The 19153-nt window shown below is 41.4% G+C and overlaps 1 protein-coding gene across 1 annotated transcript in view; it reads left to right on the forward strand.

The window, feature by feature from the left end:
* Positions 1-2278: 2278 nt before the first annotated feature.
* LOC112257660 (E3 ubiquitin-protein ligase RNF128) overlaps positions 2279-19153 on the forward strand; it is a 37711-nt gene continuing 20836 nt past the window's right edge. The window contains exon 1 of the mRNA XM_024431407.2: positions 2279-2777. Within this exon, the coding sequence (XP_024287175.1) occupies positions 2351-2777 (427 nt within the window). The 5' untranslated portion in view covers positions 2279-2350. The remainder of the gene's footprint in view (positions 2778-19153) is intronic.

Below are 19153 nucleotides of genomic sequence, written 5' to 3' on the forward strand. Positions count from 1 at the left end.
GTCCCCACGTGCAGTTGAAAACCGTAGTCTGGCTTTTTTATGGCAGTTTTGGAGCAGTGGCTTCTTTCTTACTGAGCGGCCTTTCAGGTTATGTCGATATAGGACTCGTTTTACTGTGGATATAAATACTTTGTACCTGTTTCCTCCAACATCTTCACAAGGTCCTTTGCTGTTGTTCTGGGATTGATTTGCACTTTTCGCACCAAAGTACGTTCATCTCTAGGAGACAGAAGGCGTCTCCTTCCTGAGCGGTATGACGGCTGCGTGGTCCCATGGTGTTTATACTTGCGTACTATTGTTTGAACAGATGAACGTGGTACATTCAGGTGTTTGGAAATTGCTCCCAAGGATGAACCAGACTTGTGGAGGTCCACAATTTTTTTTCTGAGGTCTTGGCTGATTTCTTTTGATTTTACCATGATGTCAAGCAAAGGGGCACTGAATTTGAAGGTAGGTCTTGAAATTCATCCGCATTCCAATTGACTCAAATTATGTCAATTAGCCTATCAGAAGCTTCTAAAGCCATAACATAATTTTCTGTTAAAAGGCACAGTCAACTTAGTTTATGTAAACTTCAAACCTACTGGAATTGTGATACAGTGAATTATAAGTGAAATAATCTGTCTGTAAACAATTTTTGGAAAAATTATTGTGTCATGCACAAAGTAGATTTCCTAACCAACTTGCCAAAGTGTATGTAAACTTCCGACATCAACTGTATGTTAACATGGTCTATTTTCAGAACTTTTCTGGGATGCTTGATTGTTTTCATTGCTTTACTTGGAAGCAAAGCAGAAGTAGACATGCTCATGTGATTTATGTTATTGCAGGGTGAGCTGCACACAGTGGACTTCCTGCTAGGGCACACCGCCTTAGTGCTAACAGTATAACTCTGGTTCATAGGCAAATGATTACTGCATACAATAGTTGCAGGACCAGCAGGGGCATTCAGGGCAGTTAGAGGGACATAATTTAGGTTACTTACATTGTCTTCCAATGCCCCTGGGAAAATGTACATTTTCTGAAGCATTATGATAACTCAGTGACACAATGGTAGGGATTAACTGAGCTAGGCTTGGGTCATTGATAAGTCATTGTCTCAACGCAGCCTTATAAGGCTGTGAAAGGATCCAGGAACCAAAATGATTTGCGTGGATCCCATCCTCCTTATGAAACAAGCTTTGTTTCCAGAAGGTATCAAAACTGTCAATAAATGTTACACCCACAGAGCTGGAATAGTCTCATAGCCAATTACGGAGGACTAAAAGTCTCCTGAAATGTATGTCAAGATTTAGGGGGGGCCCAGAGCCAGATATTATGGGGGTGTTTGTTGGTGTCAAGCAGAGACCCAATCAGTTCTTTAAAATCCATATTCAGCTGTTCTGAGCTGCATGTCAGCAATCAAGTGTAAGATATATCACTTCCAAAATACAGAAATACAGCAGGCATGAATCATACCGGCAGTATTTCTGTATTTTTAAAGTTAAATATCTTGAATATTTTATTGCTGACATGAAAACCATTTTGGGACTATATCAACAATGGACTAATGAAATGAATACCAAAATATAGTTTCAGGGTGGAATTTTACTTTAAGTATAATTAAACCATTAAATGGTTAATAATCACATTTTAAAGAGGATTTTGTTTTAAATTGCAGGGGTTTTGACTTGTCAACTCGTCTTCCATTAAGCACATGCTTAATGTTTCCTTATGCCACAGGATAAAAACAAGCTACATGGGCTCTGGAAAAAGTACATAGAACTATACAGAAGGTAGAATATTTGAGTAAACATCCTGAAAATGAGGATATAGTTTATGGCTCAAATGTTTAGAGTAAACCACCTTAACTGGTTTTACATTGGGATTAATTTTTCAATCTGTGATGCTGCTGCAAATATGTACAAAAGAATTGCCAGTTTTTTTGCTAGATCTGTGTTTTAAGCCTACGGTATCACATTATCTTGTGGACTTTTATGGCAGCAGTATTGTATTGACATTTAATGCGTTTGTTGACACTGCTCATTTTAAATCCTGCTAGAGCATTTCCTCCTATACACATTTAATAGCGCACTGGCCCGAAACTAATGAAGACAGATCGTGTGTTGGAATACAACACTGCAATATTGCAAACAAAAGCATGTGTCAAATCAACAGGCTAACACTCACAGGTAAACCTGGACTTAAAGCTTGTGAGCAAGGTCCACTGAGATAAGAGAGACCACAACTGACGTAGACTTGGTTTATGTTACAGAGAAGGGAGGTATCAGTTTACTGCACTACAGTATAGCGCTCCAGGCAGCCGTTAACCAGGAAGACGGGGCTCGACTGAACTACAGGAGTTGCGAGTATGTTTGAGAGGAAAATGGAGAAGAAAGGCACACATGGATTTGGCTTGAGATTTCTCACATTGCTCTGCCTGATAACTGCTCAACATGCTGGGGCGGACATGGTATTTACGAAAGCGATCGTTCAAACGCGTTACTTTAACACAAGTGACAACCAAACGGTGTTACAGAGCTGTGAGTGTGGATTATATGGGCTCCACTCTTCTGTCACCTCGGTTTCCGGAGAGGTGATTCTTCCAAATTCAAATCCCTTAGCCTGTGGTCTCCAGATAGGCTTTAACAGCTCAGAGCTGTGGATCGCCCTTATTCAGAGGGGGAACTGTACCTTCGCTGAGAAGATCAAGACTGCTGCTGAAAGTGGAGCCACTGGTGTGGTTATTTACAACCTTCCCGGTACAGGCGACGAGGTAACCCCCATGGTGCACCATGGTGAGTGATTCGGTTACCTTCCAATTGGTAGTGCTTCAGCCTTTTTGTTTTTCTATTCCTTACAGAATTGCAAGCTTAATAACTAACTAGAAAATGCCATTTACTTAAGTAAACTGAATTAAATGTGGTGACACTGATGCACATTTGCAACAATGTACATATGTGAGAGTGGATTCTCGGCCCTCACTAGCATGAAAACTAAATGCAGGCACAGACTGTGTGGAAATTGATTTAAGACTGAGACTCTCCAATACAACCCAACATGGCAGAGTTATGTGCATCCTTTCAAGCACACCCTTCTCATTAACCTGTGGTGAGTTTTTTTAAAATGGAGGTAGTTTTGTTATCAACTGTAACGGCCATTGGTGGAAGGTAAGGACCAAGGTTCAGAGTGGTACATGTTTATATTATTTATTCGAAACTGAACACTAAAATGCAAAACAACAAAGAGAACAACCGAAACAGTTCTGTCTGGTCCAGACAAAAACAGAAAGCAACTACCCAAAAAAACCCAGTGGGAAAAGCTACCTAAGTATGGTTCTCAATCAAATCAAATCAAATTTATTTATATAGCCCTTCGTACATCAGCTGATATCTCAAAGTGCTGTACAGAAACCCAGCCTAAAACCCCAAACAGCAAGCAATGCAGGTGTAGAAGCACGGTGGATAGGAAAAACTCCCTAGAAAGGCCAAAACCTAGGAAGAAACCTAGAGAGGAACCAGGCTATGTGGGGTGGCCAGTGCTCTTCTGGCTGTGCCGGGTGGAGATTATAACAGAACATGGCCAAGATGTTCAAATGTTCATAAATGACCAGCATGGTCGAATAATAATAAGGCAGAACAGTTGAAACTGGAGCAGCAGCACAGTCAGGTGGAAGTTGAAACTGGAGCAGCAGCATGGCCAGGTGGACTGGGGACAGCAAGGAGTCATCATGTCAGGTAGTCCTGGGGCATGGTCCTAGGGCTCAGGTCAGTTGAAACTGGAACAGCAGCATGGCCAGGTGGACTGGGGACAGCAAGGAGTCATCATGTCAGGTAGTCCTGGGGCATGGTCCTAGGGCTCAGGTCCTCCGAGAGAGAGAAAGAGAGAAGGAGAGAATTAGAGAACGCACACTTAGATTCACACAGGACACCGAATAGGACAGGAGAAGTACTCCAGATATAACAAACTGACCCCAGCCCCCCGACACATAAACTACTGCAGCATAAATACTGGAGGCTGAGACAGGAGGGGTCAGGAGACACTGTGGTCCCATCTGAGGACACCCCCGGACAGGGCCAAACAGGAAGGATATAACCCCACCCACTTTGCCAAAGCACAGCCCCCACACCACTAGATCAGCCACCATCAATCAGAGACAACGATAGACAGCTTATTTTATTTATTTATTTTTAAATGTAACCTTTATTTAACCAGGAAGGGCTCATTGAGATTAAAATCTCTTTTTCAAGAGCGCCCTGGCCAAATTAGGCAGCACCAAGTCATTACAAAACAATTACAGACAGACAACATGAAAAACTACAAGTAATCTAGTAAAAACCATTGAATTCACAAGAGTATAAAACAGCAAATTAAAAACATTGACAGGTCAAGGAATCAGCCTCAAAATCCTTCATCAGTGATTTAAAAACACCAATCGGGACAAGTTCTTCCAGTTTAAAAGTATTTTGTAAGGTGTTCCAAGACTATGGCGCAGAGTACATAAAAGCCCTTTTACCAAATTCAGTTCAGACATTTGGAACAGTTAGCAGGATAAAGTCCAGTGAACGAAGAGAGTACCCACCACATTTCTGAACAATAAAATGCACAAATAAAAAGTTAGAAAACCCAAAATGGCTTTGTAAATAAAAGTATACCAGTGACTGAGCCTACGAGTGACTAGAGAAGGCCAGCCAACCCTGGTATATAAAAGTGCAGTGGTGTGTAAGGGTTTTGCAGTTTAAAATAAATCTCAAAGTGCCATGGTAAAGAGTGTCAATTGATCTCAAAAACTGAGCGGAAGCATTCATATATAAAATATCCCCATAGTCTAGTAAAGGCATACATGTAGCTGACACTAGCCTCCTTCTGGCTTCAAAAGAAAAACAGGCCTTATTCTTAAAATAAAATCCCAATTTCAGCTTCAATTTTTTTGTAAGTTGTTGAATATGCAATTTAAAAGAGAGGCCGTCATCAATTAAAATTCCAAGATATTTATATGAGGTTACAACCACAATCTCCTTGCCCTGACAGGTGAAAGGTTCAGAGGTCTATTTCTTGCATTAGAAAACACCATTAGTTTAGTTTTGTCAGTATTGAGGATAAGCTTCAATTGACACAAGCTTCAATTGACACAAGGTATGTTAGACAGTATAAAAAGCAGTTTGCATGTTCTGGAAAGCTTTTGTAAGAGATGAGGCACAACAGTAAATAAGTGTCATCAGCATAAAAATGAAGTTGTGCATTTTGGACATTTTTGTCTAAATCATTTATATAAATAGTGAATAAGAGAGGACCAAGTACAGAGCCTTGGGGCACACCATTCAAGACAGACAATTTAACAGACATAAGCCCATCAAATTGAGTGCACTGAGTTCTATCAGACAGATAGTTAGCCAACCATGCAACTGCATGCTCTGAAAGACCTACACTCGACAGCTGCCTCTGATTGAGAACCACACCCGGCCAAATTTCAAAGAAATACAAAAAAATAGAAAATGAGCATTGAATGCCCACCCTAGTCCCACCCTGGCCTAACCAAAATAGAGAATAAAAGCCTCTCTATGGCCAGGGCATGACATCAACAAAAAAAATGGTTAAATATGTGTCCAAAGAAACTGAAATATTTCCTGAGCTTTCTTATCCTAGATACAGGACAGACAATGCGACTGTCTTTTTACCATTTATGAATGTGTTATTTAATGCGTTTCTATGGGCAATAGTAGTAAAGGTCAATTTTTGGGGGGGATACCTACAGGGGTCCTAAAATTCTAAATCAAATAGCTAAATGATCCATGGTATGACCACCTTAAAATAATACACAAAGGCTTAGACTTTCAGGTTAACTGGTGGAAGACTAGTAGTGACTGGAATTTTTACCATTCAAGTCCCTGAAATGCATTGGGATTTATGGAAATACCGTGGTAGTGTGAAAAGTATAAGTAGTATCAAAAGGTTTGTCAAGCAACAGTGCCCGTCTGCACATTATAAAATTGTTTTGGTAGCTTGAACGGTTAAAGACCAGTGGGGTATCCAAATACTTCCCATTCAAATCAAATCAAATGTATTTGTCACATACACATGGTTAGCAGATGTTAATGCGAGTGTAGCGAAATGCTTGTGCTTCTAGTTCCGACAATGCAGTAATAACCCACGAGTAATCTAACCTAACAATTCCAAAACTACTACCTTATACACACAAGTGTAAAGGGATAAAGAATATGTACATAAAGATATATGAATGAGTGATTGTACAGAACGGCAAAGGCAAGAAGCAGTAGATGGTATCGAGTACAGTATATACATATGAGATGAGTAATGTAGGGTATGTAAACATTATATTAAGTAGCATTGTTTAAAGTGGCTAGTGATATATTTTACATCAATTTCCATCAATTCCCATTATTAAAGTGGCTGGAGTTGAGTCAGTGTGTTGGCAGCAGCCACTCAATGTTAGTGGTGGCTGTTTAACAGTCTGATGGCCTTGAGATAGAAGCTGTTTTTCAGTCTCTCGGTCCCTGCTTTGATGCACCTGTACTGACCTCGCCTTCTGGATGATAGCAGGGTGAACAGGCAGTGGCTCGGGTGGTTGTTGTCCTTGATGATCTTTATGGCCTTCCTGTGACATCAGGTGGTGTAGGTGTCCTGGAGGGCAGGTAGTTTGCCCCCGGTGATGCCCATCGATGTGGATAGGGGGTTGCTCCCTCTGCTGTTTCCTGAAGTCCACAATCATCTCCTTTGTTTTGTTGACGTTGAGTGTGAGGTTATTTTCCTGACACCAAACTCCGAGGGCCCTCACCTCCTCCCTGTAGGCCGTCTTCTCGTTGTTGGTAATCAAGCCTACCGCTGTAGTGTCTTCCGCAAACTTAATGATTGAGTTGGAGGCATGCATGGCCACTCAGTCGTGGGTGAACAGGGAGTACAGGAGAGGGCTCAGAACGCACCCTTGTGGGGCCCCAGTGTTGAGGATCAGCGGGGTGGAGATGTTGTTACCTACCCTCACCACCTGGGGGTGGCCCGTCAGGAAGTCCAGTACCCAGTTGCACAGGGTGGGGTCGAGACCCAGGGTCTCGAGCTTGATGACGAGTTTGGAGGGTACTATGGTGTTAAATGCTGAGCTGTAGTCGATGAACAGCATTCTCACATAGGTATTCCTCTTGTCCAGATGGGTTAGGGCAGTGTGGTTGCGATTGCGTCCTCTGTGGACCTATTTGGGCGGTAAGCTAATTGGAGGGGGTCTAGGGTGTCAGGTAGGGTGGAGGTGTTATGGTCCTTGACTAGTCTCTCAAAGCACTTCATGATGACGGAAGTGAGTGCTACGGGGCGGTAGTCGTTTAGCTAAGTTACCTTAACTTTTTTGGGAACAGGGACTATGGTGGCCCTCTTGAAGAATGTGGGAACAGCAGACTGGGATAAGGATTGATTGAATATGTCTGTAAACACACCAGCCAGCTGGTCTGCGCATGCTCTGAGGACGCGGCTGGGGATGCCGTCTGGGCCTGCAGCCTTGCGAGGGTTAACACGTTTAAATGTTTTACTCGCGTCGGCTGCAGTGAAGAAGAGTCCGCAGGTTTTGGTTGCGGGCCGTGTCAGTGGCACTGTATGGTCCTCAAAGCGGGCAAAAAAGTTATTTAGTCTGTCTGGGAGCAAGACATCCTGGTCTGTGACGGGGCTGGTTTTCTTTTTGTAATCCGTGAATGACTGTAGACCCTGCCACATACCTCTTGTGTCTGAGCCGTTGAATTGCGACTCTACTTTGTCTCTATACTGACTGAGTGTTTTAATCGTTGCTATGGGAACGGCATCGTCAATGCACTTTCTAATAATCTCGCTCACCGAATCAGCGTATTCGTCAATGTTGTTGTTGTTGGAAGCAATGCGGAACATATGCCAATCCATGTGATCGAAGCAGTCTTGAAGCGTGGAATCAGATTGGTCGGACCAGCGTTGAACAGACCTGAGCGCGGGAGCTTCTTGTTTTAGTTTCTGTCTGTAGGCAGGGAGCAGCAAAATGGAGTCGTGGTCAGCTTTTCCCGAAAGGAGAGCGGGGGAGGGCCTTATATGCGTCGCAGAAGTTAGAATAGCAATGATCTAGGGTTTTACCAGCCCTGGTCGCGCAATCGATATGCTGATACAATTTAGGGAGTCTTGTTTTCAGATTAGCCTTATTAAAATCCCCAGCTACAATGAATGCAGCCTCAGGATATGTGGTTTCCAGTTTGCAAAGAGTCAAATAGAGTTCGTTCAGGGCCATCGATGTGTCTGCTTGGAGGGGAATATATACGGCTGTGATTATAATCGAAGAGAATTCCCTTGGTAGACAATGCGGTCAACATTTGATTGTGAGGAATTCTAAGTCAGGTGAACAGAAGGACTTGAGTTCCTGTATGTTCTTATGATCACACCACGTCTCGTTAATCATAAGCCATACCCCCCGCCCCTCTTCTAACCAGAAAGATGGTTGTTTCTGTGGGCACGATGCGTGAAGAAACCAGCAGGCTGCATCGATTCCGTTAGCGTCTCTCGAGTGAGCCATGTTTCCGTGAAGCAAAGAACGTTACACTCTCTGATGTCTCTCTGGAATGCTACCCTTGCTCGGATTTCATCAACCTTGTTGTCAAGAGACTGGACATTGGCGGGTAGTATGCTAGGGAGTGGTGCGCGATGTGCCCGTCTCCGGAGCCTGACCAGAAGACTGCTTCGTTTGCCTCTTTTACGACGTCGTTGTTTTGGGTCGCCGGCTGGGATCCATTCCATTATCCTGGGTGGAAGGCAGAACACAGGATCCGCTTCGCGAAAGTCATATTCCTGGTTGTAATGATGGTGAATTGACGTTGCTCTTATATTCAGTAGTTCTTCCCAACTGTATGTAATGAAACCTAAAATTACCTGGGGTACCAATGTAAGAAATAACACGTAAATAAATAAAAAAACTACTGCATAGTTTCCTAGGAACGCGAAGCGAGGCGGCCATCTCTGTCGGCGCCAAGAGCTCTTTTATGCATATTTAAACATTTATAGTTCAAGTAATAAATAGTATCAAAAAGCTGTGTACAAGAAACATTTTTGAGACAAGTCTGCACCATTTAAAATTCAAGTGGTGTTTCTAGCTTAAACGGTGACTCGTTTTACCCAGAATTTTTCCCATTCAAATCTATGGCCATTGAAATCAAATCCAATTTTATTGGTCACATACACATGGCTAGAAGATGTTATTGCGAGTGTAGCGAAATGCTTGTGCTTCTAGTTCCGACAGTGCAGCAATATCTAACATGTAATCTAACAATTCCACAACAACTACCTAATACACACAAATCTAAGTAAAGTAAAGGAATTGAATAAGAGTATATATAAATATATGGATGAGAGGATGACAAAGCGGCATAGGCAAGATGCAATTCATGGTATAAAATACAGTATATACATATGAGATGAGTGATGCAAGATATGTAAACATTAAAGTGGCATGTATATAGCCTCACAATTGTTACTTTACTGCTGTTCTTTAATTATTTGTTACTTTATTTCTTTTTTTGTTGGTATTTTTCTTAACTGCATTGTTGGTTAAGGGCTTGTGAGGAAGCATTTCACTGTAAGGTCTACTACACCTGTTGTATTCGGTGCATGTGACAAATAAAATTAGATTTATTAAAGTGACTAGTGATCCATTTATTAAAGTGGCCAATGATTTCAAGTTTGTATGTAGGCAGCAGCCTCTCTGTGTTAGTGATGGCTGTTTAACACTCTGATGGCCTTGCGATAGAAGCTGTTTTTCAGTCTCTCGGCCCCAGCTTTGAAGCACCTGTACTGACCTCGCCTTCTGGATGGTAGCGGGGTGAACAGGCAGTGGCTTGGGTGGTTGTTGTCCTTGATGATCTTTTTGGCCTTCCTGTAACATTGGGTGCTGTAGGTGTCCTGGAGGGCAGGTAGTTTGCCCCCGGTAATGCGTTGTGCAAACCGCACCACCGTCTGGAGAGCCTTGCGGTTGTAGGCGGTGCAGTTGCCGTACCAGGTGGTGATACAGCCCGACAGGATGCTCTCGATTGTGCATCTGTAAAAGTTTGTCAGGGTTTTGGGTGACAAGCCAAATTTCTTCAGCCTCCGGAGGTTGAAGAGGTGCTGTTTGGCCTTCTTTCCATTTCAGTTTGTACGTGATGTGTATGCCGAGGAACTTAAAACTTTACACCTTCTCCACTGCTGTCCCGTCGATGTGGATAGGGGGGTGCTCCCTCTGCTGTTTTCTGAAGTCCACGATCATCTCCTTTGTTTTGTTGACGTGGAGTGAGAGGTTATTTTCCTGACACCACACTCCGAGTGCCCTCGCCTCCTCCCTGAAGGCTGTCTTGTCGATGTTGGTAATGAAGCCCACTATTTGTTTTGTCGTCTGCAAACTTGATTATTGAGTTGGAGGTGTGCATTGCCACACAGTCATGGGTGAACAAGGAATACAGGAGGGAGCTGAGCACGCAACCTTGTGGGGCCCCTATGTTGAGGATCAGCAGGAGGTGTTGTTTCCTACCTTCACCACCTGGGGACGGCCTGTCAGGAAGTCCAGGACCCAATTGCACAGGGCGGGGTTGAGACCCAGGGCCTCAAGCTTAATGATGAGCTTCGAGGGTACTATGGTGTTGAATGCTGAGCTATAGTCAATGAACATTATTCTTACATAGGTATTCCTCTTATCCAGATGGTATAGGGCAGTGTGATGGCGATTACATCAAATCAAATCAAATCAAATTTTATTTGTCACATACACATGGTTAGCAGATGTTAATGCGAGTGTAGCGAAATGCTTGTGCTTCTAGTTCCGACAATGCAGTAATAACGAGCAAGTAATCTAACTAACAATTCCAAAAAAAAAACTACTGTCATACACAGTGTAAGGGGATAAAGAATATGTACATAAGGATATATGAATGAGTGATGGTACAGAGCAGCATAGGCAAGATACAGTAGATGATATCGAGTACAGTATATACATATGAGATAAGTATGTAAACCAAGTGGCATAGTTAAAGTGGCTAGTGATACATGTATTACATAAGGATGCAGTCGATGATATAGAGTACAGTATCAACGTATGCATATGAGATGAACAATGTAGGGTAAGTAACATTATATAAGGTAGCATTGTTTAAAGTGGCTAGTGATATATTTACATCATTTCCCATCAATTCCCATGATTAAAGTGGCTGGAGTAGAGTCAGTGTCATTGACAGTGTGTTGGCAGTAGCCACTCAATGTTAGTGGTGGCTGTTTAACAGTCTGATGGCCTTGAGATAGAAGCTGTTTTTCAGTCTCTCGGTCCCAGCTTTGATGCACCTGTACTGACCTCGCCTTCTGGATGGCAGCGGGGTGAACAGGCAGTGGCTCGGGTGGTTGATGTCCTTGATGATCTTTATGGCCTTCCTGTAGCATCGGGTGGTGTAGGTGTCCTGGAGGGCAGGTAGTTTGCCCCCGGTGATGCGTTGTGCAGACCTCACTACCCTCTGGAGAGCCTTACGGTTGGACCTATTGGGGGCGGTAAGCAAATTGAAGTGGGTCTAGAGTGACAGGTAAGGTGGAGGTGAAATGATCCTTGACTAGTCTCTCAAAGCACTTCATAATGACAGAAGTGAGTGCTACGGGGTGATAATCATTTTGTTCAGTTACCTTTGCCTTCTTGGGTACAGGAACAATGGTGGCCATCTTGAAGTATGTGGGGAGAGCAGACTGGGATAGGGAGAGATTGAATATGTCCGTAAACACATTGGGATTGGTATTTATGCAAATGTTATCAACCTGCTCGATTCGGTCTTATGTAGCGAAATTTGGAATTGTGTTTTTTTACATTGGATAAAAGTAGAGACTCAGAGATAGAAAATGGTATATAATACACTACAGTTGAGGAACAATGGTAAGGTAATTCTGCATTGATAGTTCATAAACTTGTTACCCCACTTTTGAGAAAATGTCCTTTGAATATTTTGGTACAGTACACCTACTGGAGAGCTCAGATATTCCCAAAATGGGGTACGTGTAACCCCAGGGGTATGTGCAATGCCGTCGGGGGTACGCCAGATAAAAATGTGATTCACATTTTCAAACAGTACATTTGTATTTTCCAACGGTGGTATACATTCGGGTGAGTTTTTTTCTCTCGCCTGAGTAGCCTCGTTTCGCTGCCAAAAATAAAATTAAACCCTTTAGTGTTCAGAAATAACAACACAATGTCAAATACAGGTAGTCTAGTCAAATAATGAACATCCAATCACATTAACCATTACTCTTTCGCGGGAAAACGTCACTCTTGCGGAGACATTTAGAAACAACACATGACCATTTGAAAAATAAGCCACGGGGGTTTTTGAGCTAGAATAAAGACGACTTTTGAGTAGTAAAACATGTATAAAAGCAACAGATACCATTAATAAGAAGGGGCTAGAAGCGTCTTATATGGTAAGCTACCGAGTGGCTAGGACAGGCAAGCCCCATACTATTGTGGAGGACTTAATTATTCCTGCTGCCGCGGGTATAGCTGGGACAATGATGGGGGGAAAAGGCCCAGAAAACTATACAGACAATGCCTTCATCAAACAACACTGTTTCATGACGCATCAGGGACATGGCAGGAGATGTTTTGAAACAATTACTTCTTTGCATAAAAGCCAATGAATTATATGCGTTACAGCAGGATGAGTCAACAGACGTGGTGGGCCTGGCACAGCTCCTGGTATATGACCGTTACATTTATGGGGGGTCAATTAAGGAAGACATCCTCTTCTGCAAACCACTGGAAACAAGGACAACATGAGAGGATATTTTTAAAGTACTGGACAGCTTTGTGACATCAAATTGACTTTGGTGGTCAACATGTGTTGGTATCTGGTATCTGTACTGATGGCGCAAAAGCCATGACAGGGAGACAGTGGAGTGGTAACACGCGTGCAAGCAGTTGCTCACGATGCCACTTTTTCTCTCCTGAATGATCTGAATCTAGGATTACAGGGACTCTCCGCAACTATATTTAATGTGCGGGACAAAATTGAGGCTATGATTAAGAAGTTGCAGCTCTTTTCTGTCTGCATTAACAAGGACAACACACAGGTCTTTCCATGATGGTATGATTTTTTTGTGTGCAAATGAACAAGCTTACGGACAATGTCAAATGTGATAACGAAGCACTGGAGAGAGCTGGGTGCGCAATTATGCAGGTACTTTTCCGAAACGGACGACACAAACAACTGGATTCGTTATCCCTTTCATGCCCTGCCTCCAGTCCACTTACGGATATCTGAACAAGAGAGCCTCATCGAAATTGCAACAAACGGTTCTGTGAAAATGGAATTTAATTAGAAGCCACTGCCAGATTTCTGGATAGGGCTGTGCTGAGAGTTTCTTGCCTTGGCAAATTGCGCTGTTAAGACACTGATGCCCTTTGCAACCACGTACCTATGTGAGAGTGGATTCTTGACCCTCACTAGCATGAAAACTAAAGACAGGCACAGACTGTGTGTGGAAAATAATTTAAGACTGAGACTCTCTCCAATACAACCCAACATTGCAGAGTTATGTGCATCTTTTCAAGCACACCCTTCTCATTAACCTGTGGTGAGTTATTCACAATTTTTGATGAACAAATAAGGTTTTATATGTAAGATTGCTAAATAAAGAGCAAAATTATTGATTACTATAATATTGTTATTTGTGCCCTGGTCCTATAAGAGCTCTTTGTCACGTCCCACAAGCCGGGTTGTGACAAAAACTCACACTCATTCTTATGCTTAATAAATGTATCGTACAGTATGTGTATGGCAGGCTTACAATGATGTTTGGGAACCACTGGTCTACGCCCATTCAGCATCGTTCACACCCTCTTCGGCCTAAACCCCACCAATCTCTTTAAGGATTCATATGTGAGGCCATGTGCTAAACAGAGTGAGTATGGTAGTGTAATAAACAACCAAAGATTTCAAGACTAAAGACTGTTTTATAATATGTCTACATTATACACATGTCTGTAGACAGTCGCAGTGACATCTATTGTTGTCTGTTATCAAACTTGTCATGATCGTTATAAAAAAGTATAAACCCAAATACGACAGACTGCATGACATCAGCAGCCTGGTGGTCCAAAATAGCTTTAATGTTGTATTTTAACACCAATAAACCCATCTGTTTAAAAATGAATTTAGTATATGTCAATCTAGCAAACCAGGCACTTAAAAGTAACTTTCTAAACAATGTTTTGGTTCGTTTCTGGCTTGTTAGCTCGCTAGGTAGTTCAAATAATAACAATATCATAGCTGACAAAGTTAACTTCAGCATATTTTTATTGATTATTACAGGAAAATGAACTCACAACAATAGTATTATTTAAAAGTTAATGGCAAGCAAATTACAAAATATAGCTAACGATTGTGAGTGTGACAAAATAAAAGCAGGGCATTCTACCCGAGAATTTTTAAACTTGGACACTGTCTCGTTGACCTAACATTATATCCTAATTTGACTTTGGTGCAGGTCATGTTGTTCTTCACATTACCGTCTCTGGAAAACACACGCAAAATCAAATAAAATCTGTTTATTTGCCACATGTATAGGATACAGAAGGTGTAAACGGTACAGTGAAATGGTTACTTGCATAGTGGATTCTTTTGTTTAGAAATGTAGCTAGTTAGCTAGCTAAACAATGAACCATAATCCCAACTCATAACTTTACAACTATGCATGAATCTGCAGGGAGCTAAAGCTGACCAACTAGGTTCAATGTTAGAGCCTAATGTTAGCTAGCTAGCTAACTAGCAATGCAAATTTCTTTCTGAGATACAAATAATATTACTACACAGATCATACACGTAACATTAGCTAGCGAACCAGCCAGTGAATGTTAGCTAGCTAGCTAGCTAACAGTACACTTTAAATTCCAATGAAAACGACTTTGACAAAATTAGAAAATTATAATATTTGAAAATGTAGCTAGCTAGATACTCTTACCCATATACATGGCTGAACGCTTCTCTCTCTCTGTCACAGATGCCATGGCTGCCTTTAGTTTGAAGATGTAATCCGGAGACAGGTGTTTTATATAACAGTGTTCTCTTTTCGACTCACTCCGCATATTTGCAATCTCCTTAACTATCATACTCTGCTTCGACCGGGCATTCCACTGATTTCAAAACTAGGTCAACTTCTTCCGTGACAACAACACTGTTGATCGCTGTTTTAGAAGACTCTACAACGTCCTTTTCAATGAAAATGTTTCTACCTAAAATCAGGGATTGCCACATCATCGGATTAAGTTGTTGAAAGTGGAGAGCATTAGCATCACTTTTGCAGTTCTTCGTGATATCTTTCAAATAAGCCACGTTAGAAAGGATTACCTAGACAAACTGAGCATACTGTTATAGACAGAAGCATGGTAGACCAATCCAAACTCATCTCTCAGCATGTCTAGCCCATCCATTATCTCAGCCAATCATGCCTAGCGGGAATGTTCCTGTCTTTTTCCGTGGCTAAACCAACTAGGCTCATAATTTAACGATTAAATTTGTATTTACAGATGGCATACACGTTTGTTATTAAGGCACCTGAAAGTTCACATGTTCCAGAAGGCAAAATAAATGTTTACATTCAAATGCCTCTCCTGGGAAGTAGTGACGTGCGACATACGACCAATTTACTGAAACGAGTCCCAAAATATGGTTGTAGTGTAAAAAGTATTAGTAGTATCAAAAAAAAAATTCAAGCATGCTGACCAGTGGCGGTCTGGACGTTTAAAAGTAGTTTGGGTGTTGGTAGCTTTTACGGTTTAGGCGCTACAGGTGGCAGCCAATAATAATAAAATATGAAAAAAAAACATTTAGGTTGTGCTTTGCTTTTCATGAGTGCATTGTGAAGTTTAATTTAATACACAAATAAAGCGAACTGGATGGAAAATGTCTTAAATCTTCAACATATAAATGCTATGAAATATAATTTACAGATACTCATTGCAAATTATGGAGTAATTGATTCACCAAATTATAGTATGAATGAGGAAGCTAAATATTTTAAGCAGATGTCTCCTCCATCTCCACTGAATGATAACAGTAAGGATTTCCCCCCTAGTAATAATGTAAAATTAACAAATTGTACAGAAATACCTGTGTGAAGGCCAACTTACAGAGGAACTTCAAGGCAATTAAATCCTTTCAGTCTGGAAAAACCCCAGGGCTTGATTGCATACCAGTAGAGGTACAGTACCAGTCAAAGGTTTGGACACACCTATTCAGGGGTTTTTATTACAAACTGAATTGGTCCACTCACACAGACAGCATCGTGAGGAAGGCGCAGCAGCGCCTCTTCAACCTCAGGAGGCTGAAGAAATTCGGCTTGTCACCAAAAGCACTCACAAACTTCTACAGATGCACAATCGAGAGCATCCTGGCGGGCTGTATCACCGCCTGGTATGGCAACTGCACCGCCCTCAACCGTAAGGCTCTCCAGAGGGTAGTGAGGTCTGCACAACGCATCACCGGGGGCAAACTACCTGCCCTCCAGGACTCCTACACCACCCGATGCTACAGGAAGGCCATAAAGATCATCAAGGACATCAACCACCCGAGCCACTGCCTGTTCACCCCGCTGCCATCCAGAAGGCGAGGTCAGTACAGGTGCATCAAAGCTGGGACCGAGAGACTGAAAAACAGCTTCTATCTCAAGGCCATCAGACTGTTAAACAGCCACCACTAACATTGAGTGGCTACTGCCAACACACTGTCAATGACACTGACTCTACTCCAGCCACTTTAATCATGGGAATTGATGGGAAATGATGTAAATATATCACTAGCCACTCTAAACAATGCTACCTTATATAATGTTACTTACCCTACATTGTTCATCTCATATGCATACGTAGATACTGTACTCTATATCATCGACTGCATCCTTATGTAATACATGTATCACTAGCCACTTTAACTATGCCACTTGGTTTACATACTTATCTCATATGTATATACTGTACTCGATATCATCTACTGTATCTTGCCTATGCTGCTCTGTACCATCACTCATTCATATATCCTTATGTACATATTCTTTATCCCCTTACACTGTGTATGACAGTAGTTTTTTTTTGGAATTGTTAGTTAGATTACTTGCTCGTTATTACTGCATTGTCGGAACTAGAAGCACAAGCATTTCGCTACACTCGCATTAACATCTGCTAACCATGTGTATGTGACAAATAAAAATTTGATTTGATTTGATTTGATTTATTTTTTACTATTTTCTACATTGTAGAATAATAGTGAAGACATAATTATGAAATAGCACATATGAAATCATATAGTAACCCCCAAAAAAGTGTTAAACAAATCAAATTATATTTTATATTTGAGATTCTTCAAATAGCCACCATGAATGCATTTCAATTAACAAGTGTGCCTTGTTAAAAGTTCATTTGTGGAATTTCTTTCCTTCTTAAAGCGTTTGAGCCAATCAGTTGTGTTGTCACAAGGTAGGGGTGGTATACAGAAGAGAGCCCTATTTGGTAAAATACCAATTTCATATTATGTCAAGAACAGCTCAAATAGGCAAAAAGAAATGACAGGCCATCATTACTTTAAGGCATGAAGGTCAGTCAATACAGGAAATTTCAATAACTTTTTCAATAAACTAAAGTTTCTTCAAGTGCAGTCGCAAAACTATCAAGCTCTATGATGAAACTGGCTCTCATGAGGACCGCCACAGGAAAAGAAGTCCCAGAGTTACCTCTACTGCAGAGGATAAGGTCATTAGATTTACCAGCCTCAGAAATTTCAGCCCAAATAAATGCTTCAGAGTTCAAGTAACAGACTCATCTCAACATCAACTGTTCAGAGGAGACATTGTGAATCAGGCCAAATAGTCAAATTTCTGCAAAGAAACCACGACTAAAGGACACCAATAAGAAGAAGAGACTTGCTTGCGCCAAGATACACGAGCAATGGACATTAGACATGGACATTAGATCATTAGATCAGTGTCTTTGTGAGATGTGGTGTGGTTGAACGGATGATCTCAGCATGTGTATTCCAAACCGTAAAGCCTGGAGGAGAAGGTGTGGAGGTGCTTTGCTCGTGATAATGTATGTGATTTATTTAGAATTCAATGCACACTTAACCAGCATGGCTACCACAGCATTCTGCAGCGATACTCCATCCCATCAGGTTTGGGTTTAGTGGGACTATTGTTTGTTTTTCAACAGGACAATGACCCAACACACCTCCAGGCTGTGTACGGGCTATTTTACCAAGGAGAGTGATGGAGTGCTGCATCAGATGACCTGGCCTTCACAATCCCCGATCTCAACCAAATTGAGATGGTTTGGGATGAGTTGGACCGCAGAGTGAAGGAAAAGCAGCCAACAAGTGTTCAACATATGTGGGAACTCCTTCAAAACGGTTGGAAAAGCATTCCAGGTGAAGCTGGTTGAGAGAATGCCAAGGTGTTATCAAGGCAATGGGTGGCTATTTGAAGAATCTCAAATATAAAAGATATTTAGATTTTTTTTTTTAAACACTTTTGGTAACTACATGATTCCAAATGTGTTATTTAATAGTTTTGATGTCTTCACTAGTATTCTACAATGGAGAAAATATTAAAAATAAAGAAAAACTCTTGAATGAGTAAATGTGTGCAAACTTTTGACTGGTACTGTGTATATATATATATATATATATTTGTTTTTTAAATACATTTTTTTAAACAAAAGTAGTGCACTGAAATAGTAAAATAGTAATAGTAAAAATAAAGACAAACCCTTGAATGAGTAGGTGTTCTAAAACTTTTGACCGGTGGTGTACCTAACTCTTTCTCTACGCTACGGCATTAGATAGTCGGATTGGGTGTAAATGAGCCCCTGTGGTTTCATCAAACACTATCACCACTTTTCACTCCGACACATCATTACTCTTGCTTCCTACCTTGGCCCTTTTTATGCTTACTTTATTAGTTGGTCCACTGCTTTCTGTATCATGGTCTGTCTTCTTCCTATGCCTTTCCACTACTGACCAGTGGCAACACGTTTTGAGCCCCACCTGTTTAGCTAAAAATGTTATTGTATGTTATTTTGCCATTAATTCATGTCACATATCAGTTTGCAAAAAATGTAAAGACGAATGTATTGAATGAATAAAGACACCTACAAACATGGTCTCTTTCTTGCTTT

This window comes from Oncorhynchus tshawytscha, linkage group LG09 (genome assembly GCF_018296145.1).
Source record: "Oncorhynchus tshawytscha isolate Ot180627B linkage group LG09, Otsh_v2.0, whole genome shotgun sequence".
In the NCBI taxonomy this organism is placed as follows: Eukaryota; Metazoa; Chordata; class Actinopteri; order Salmoniformes; family Salmonidae; genus Oncorhynchus; species Oncorhynchus tshawytscha.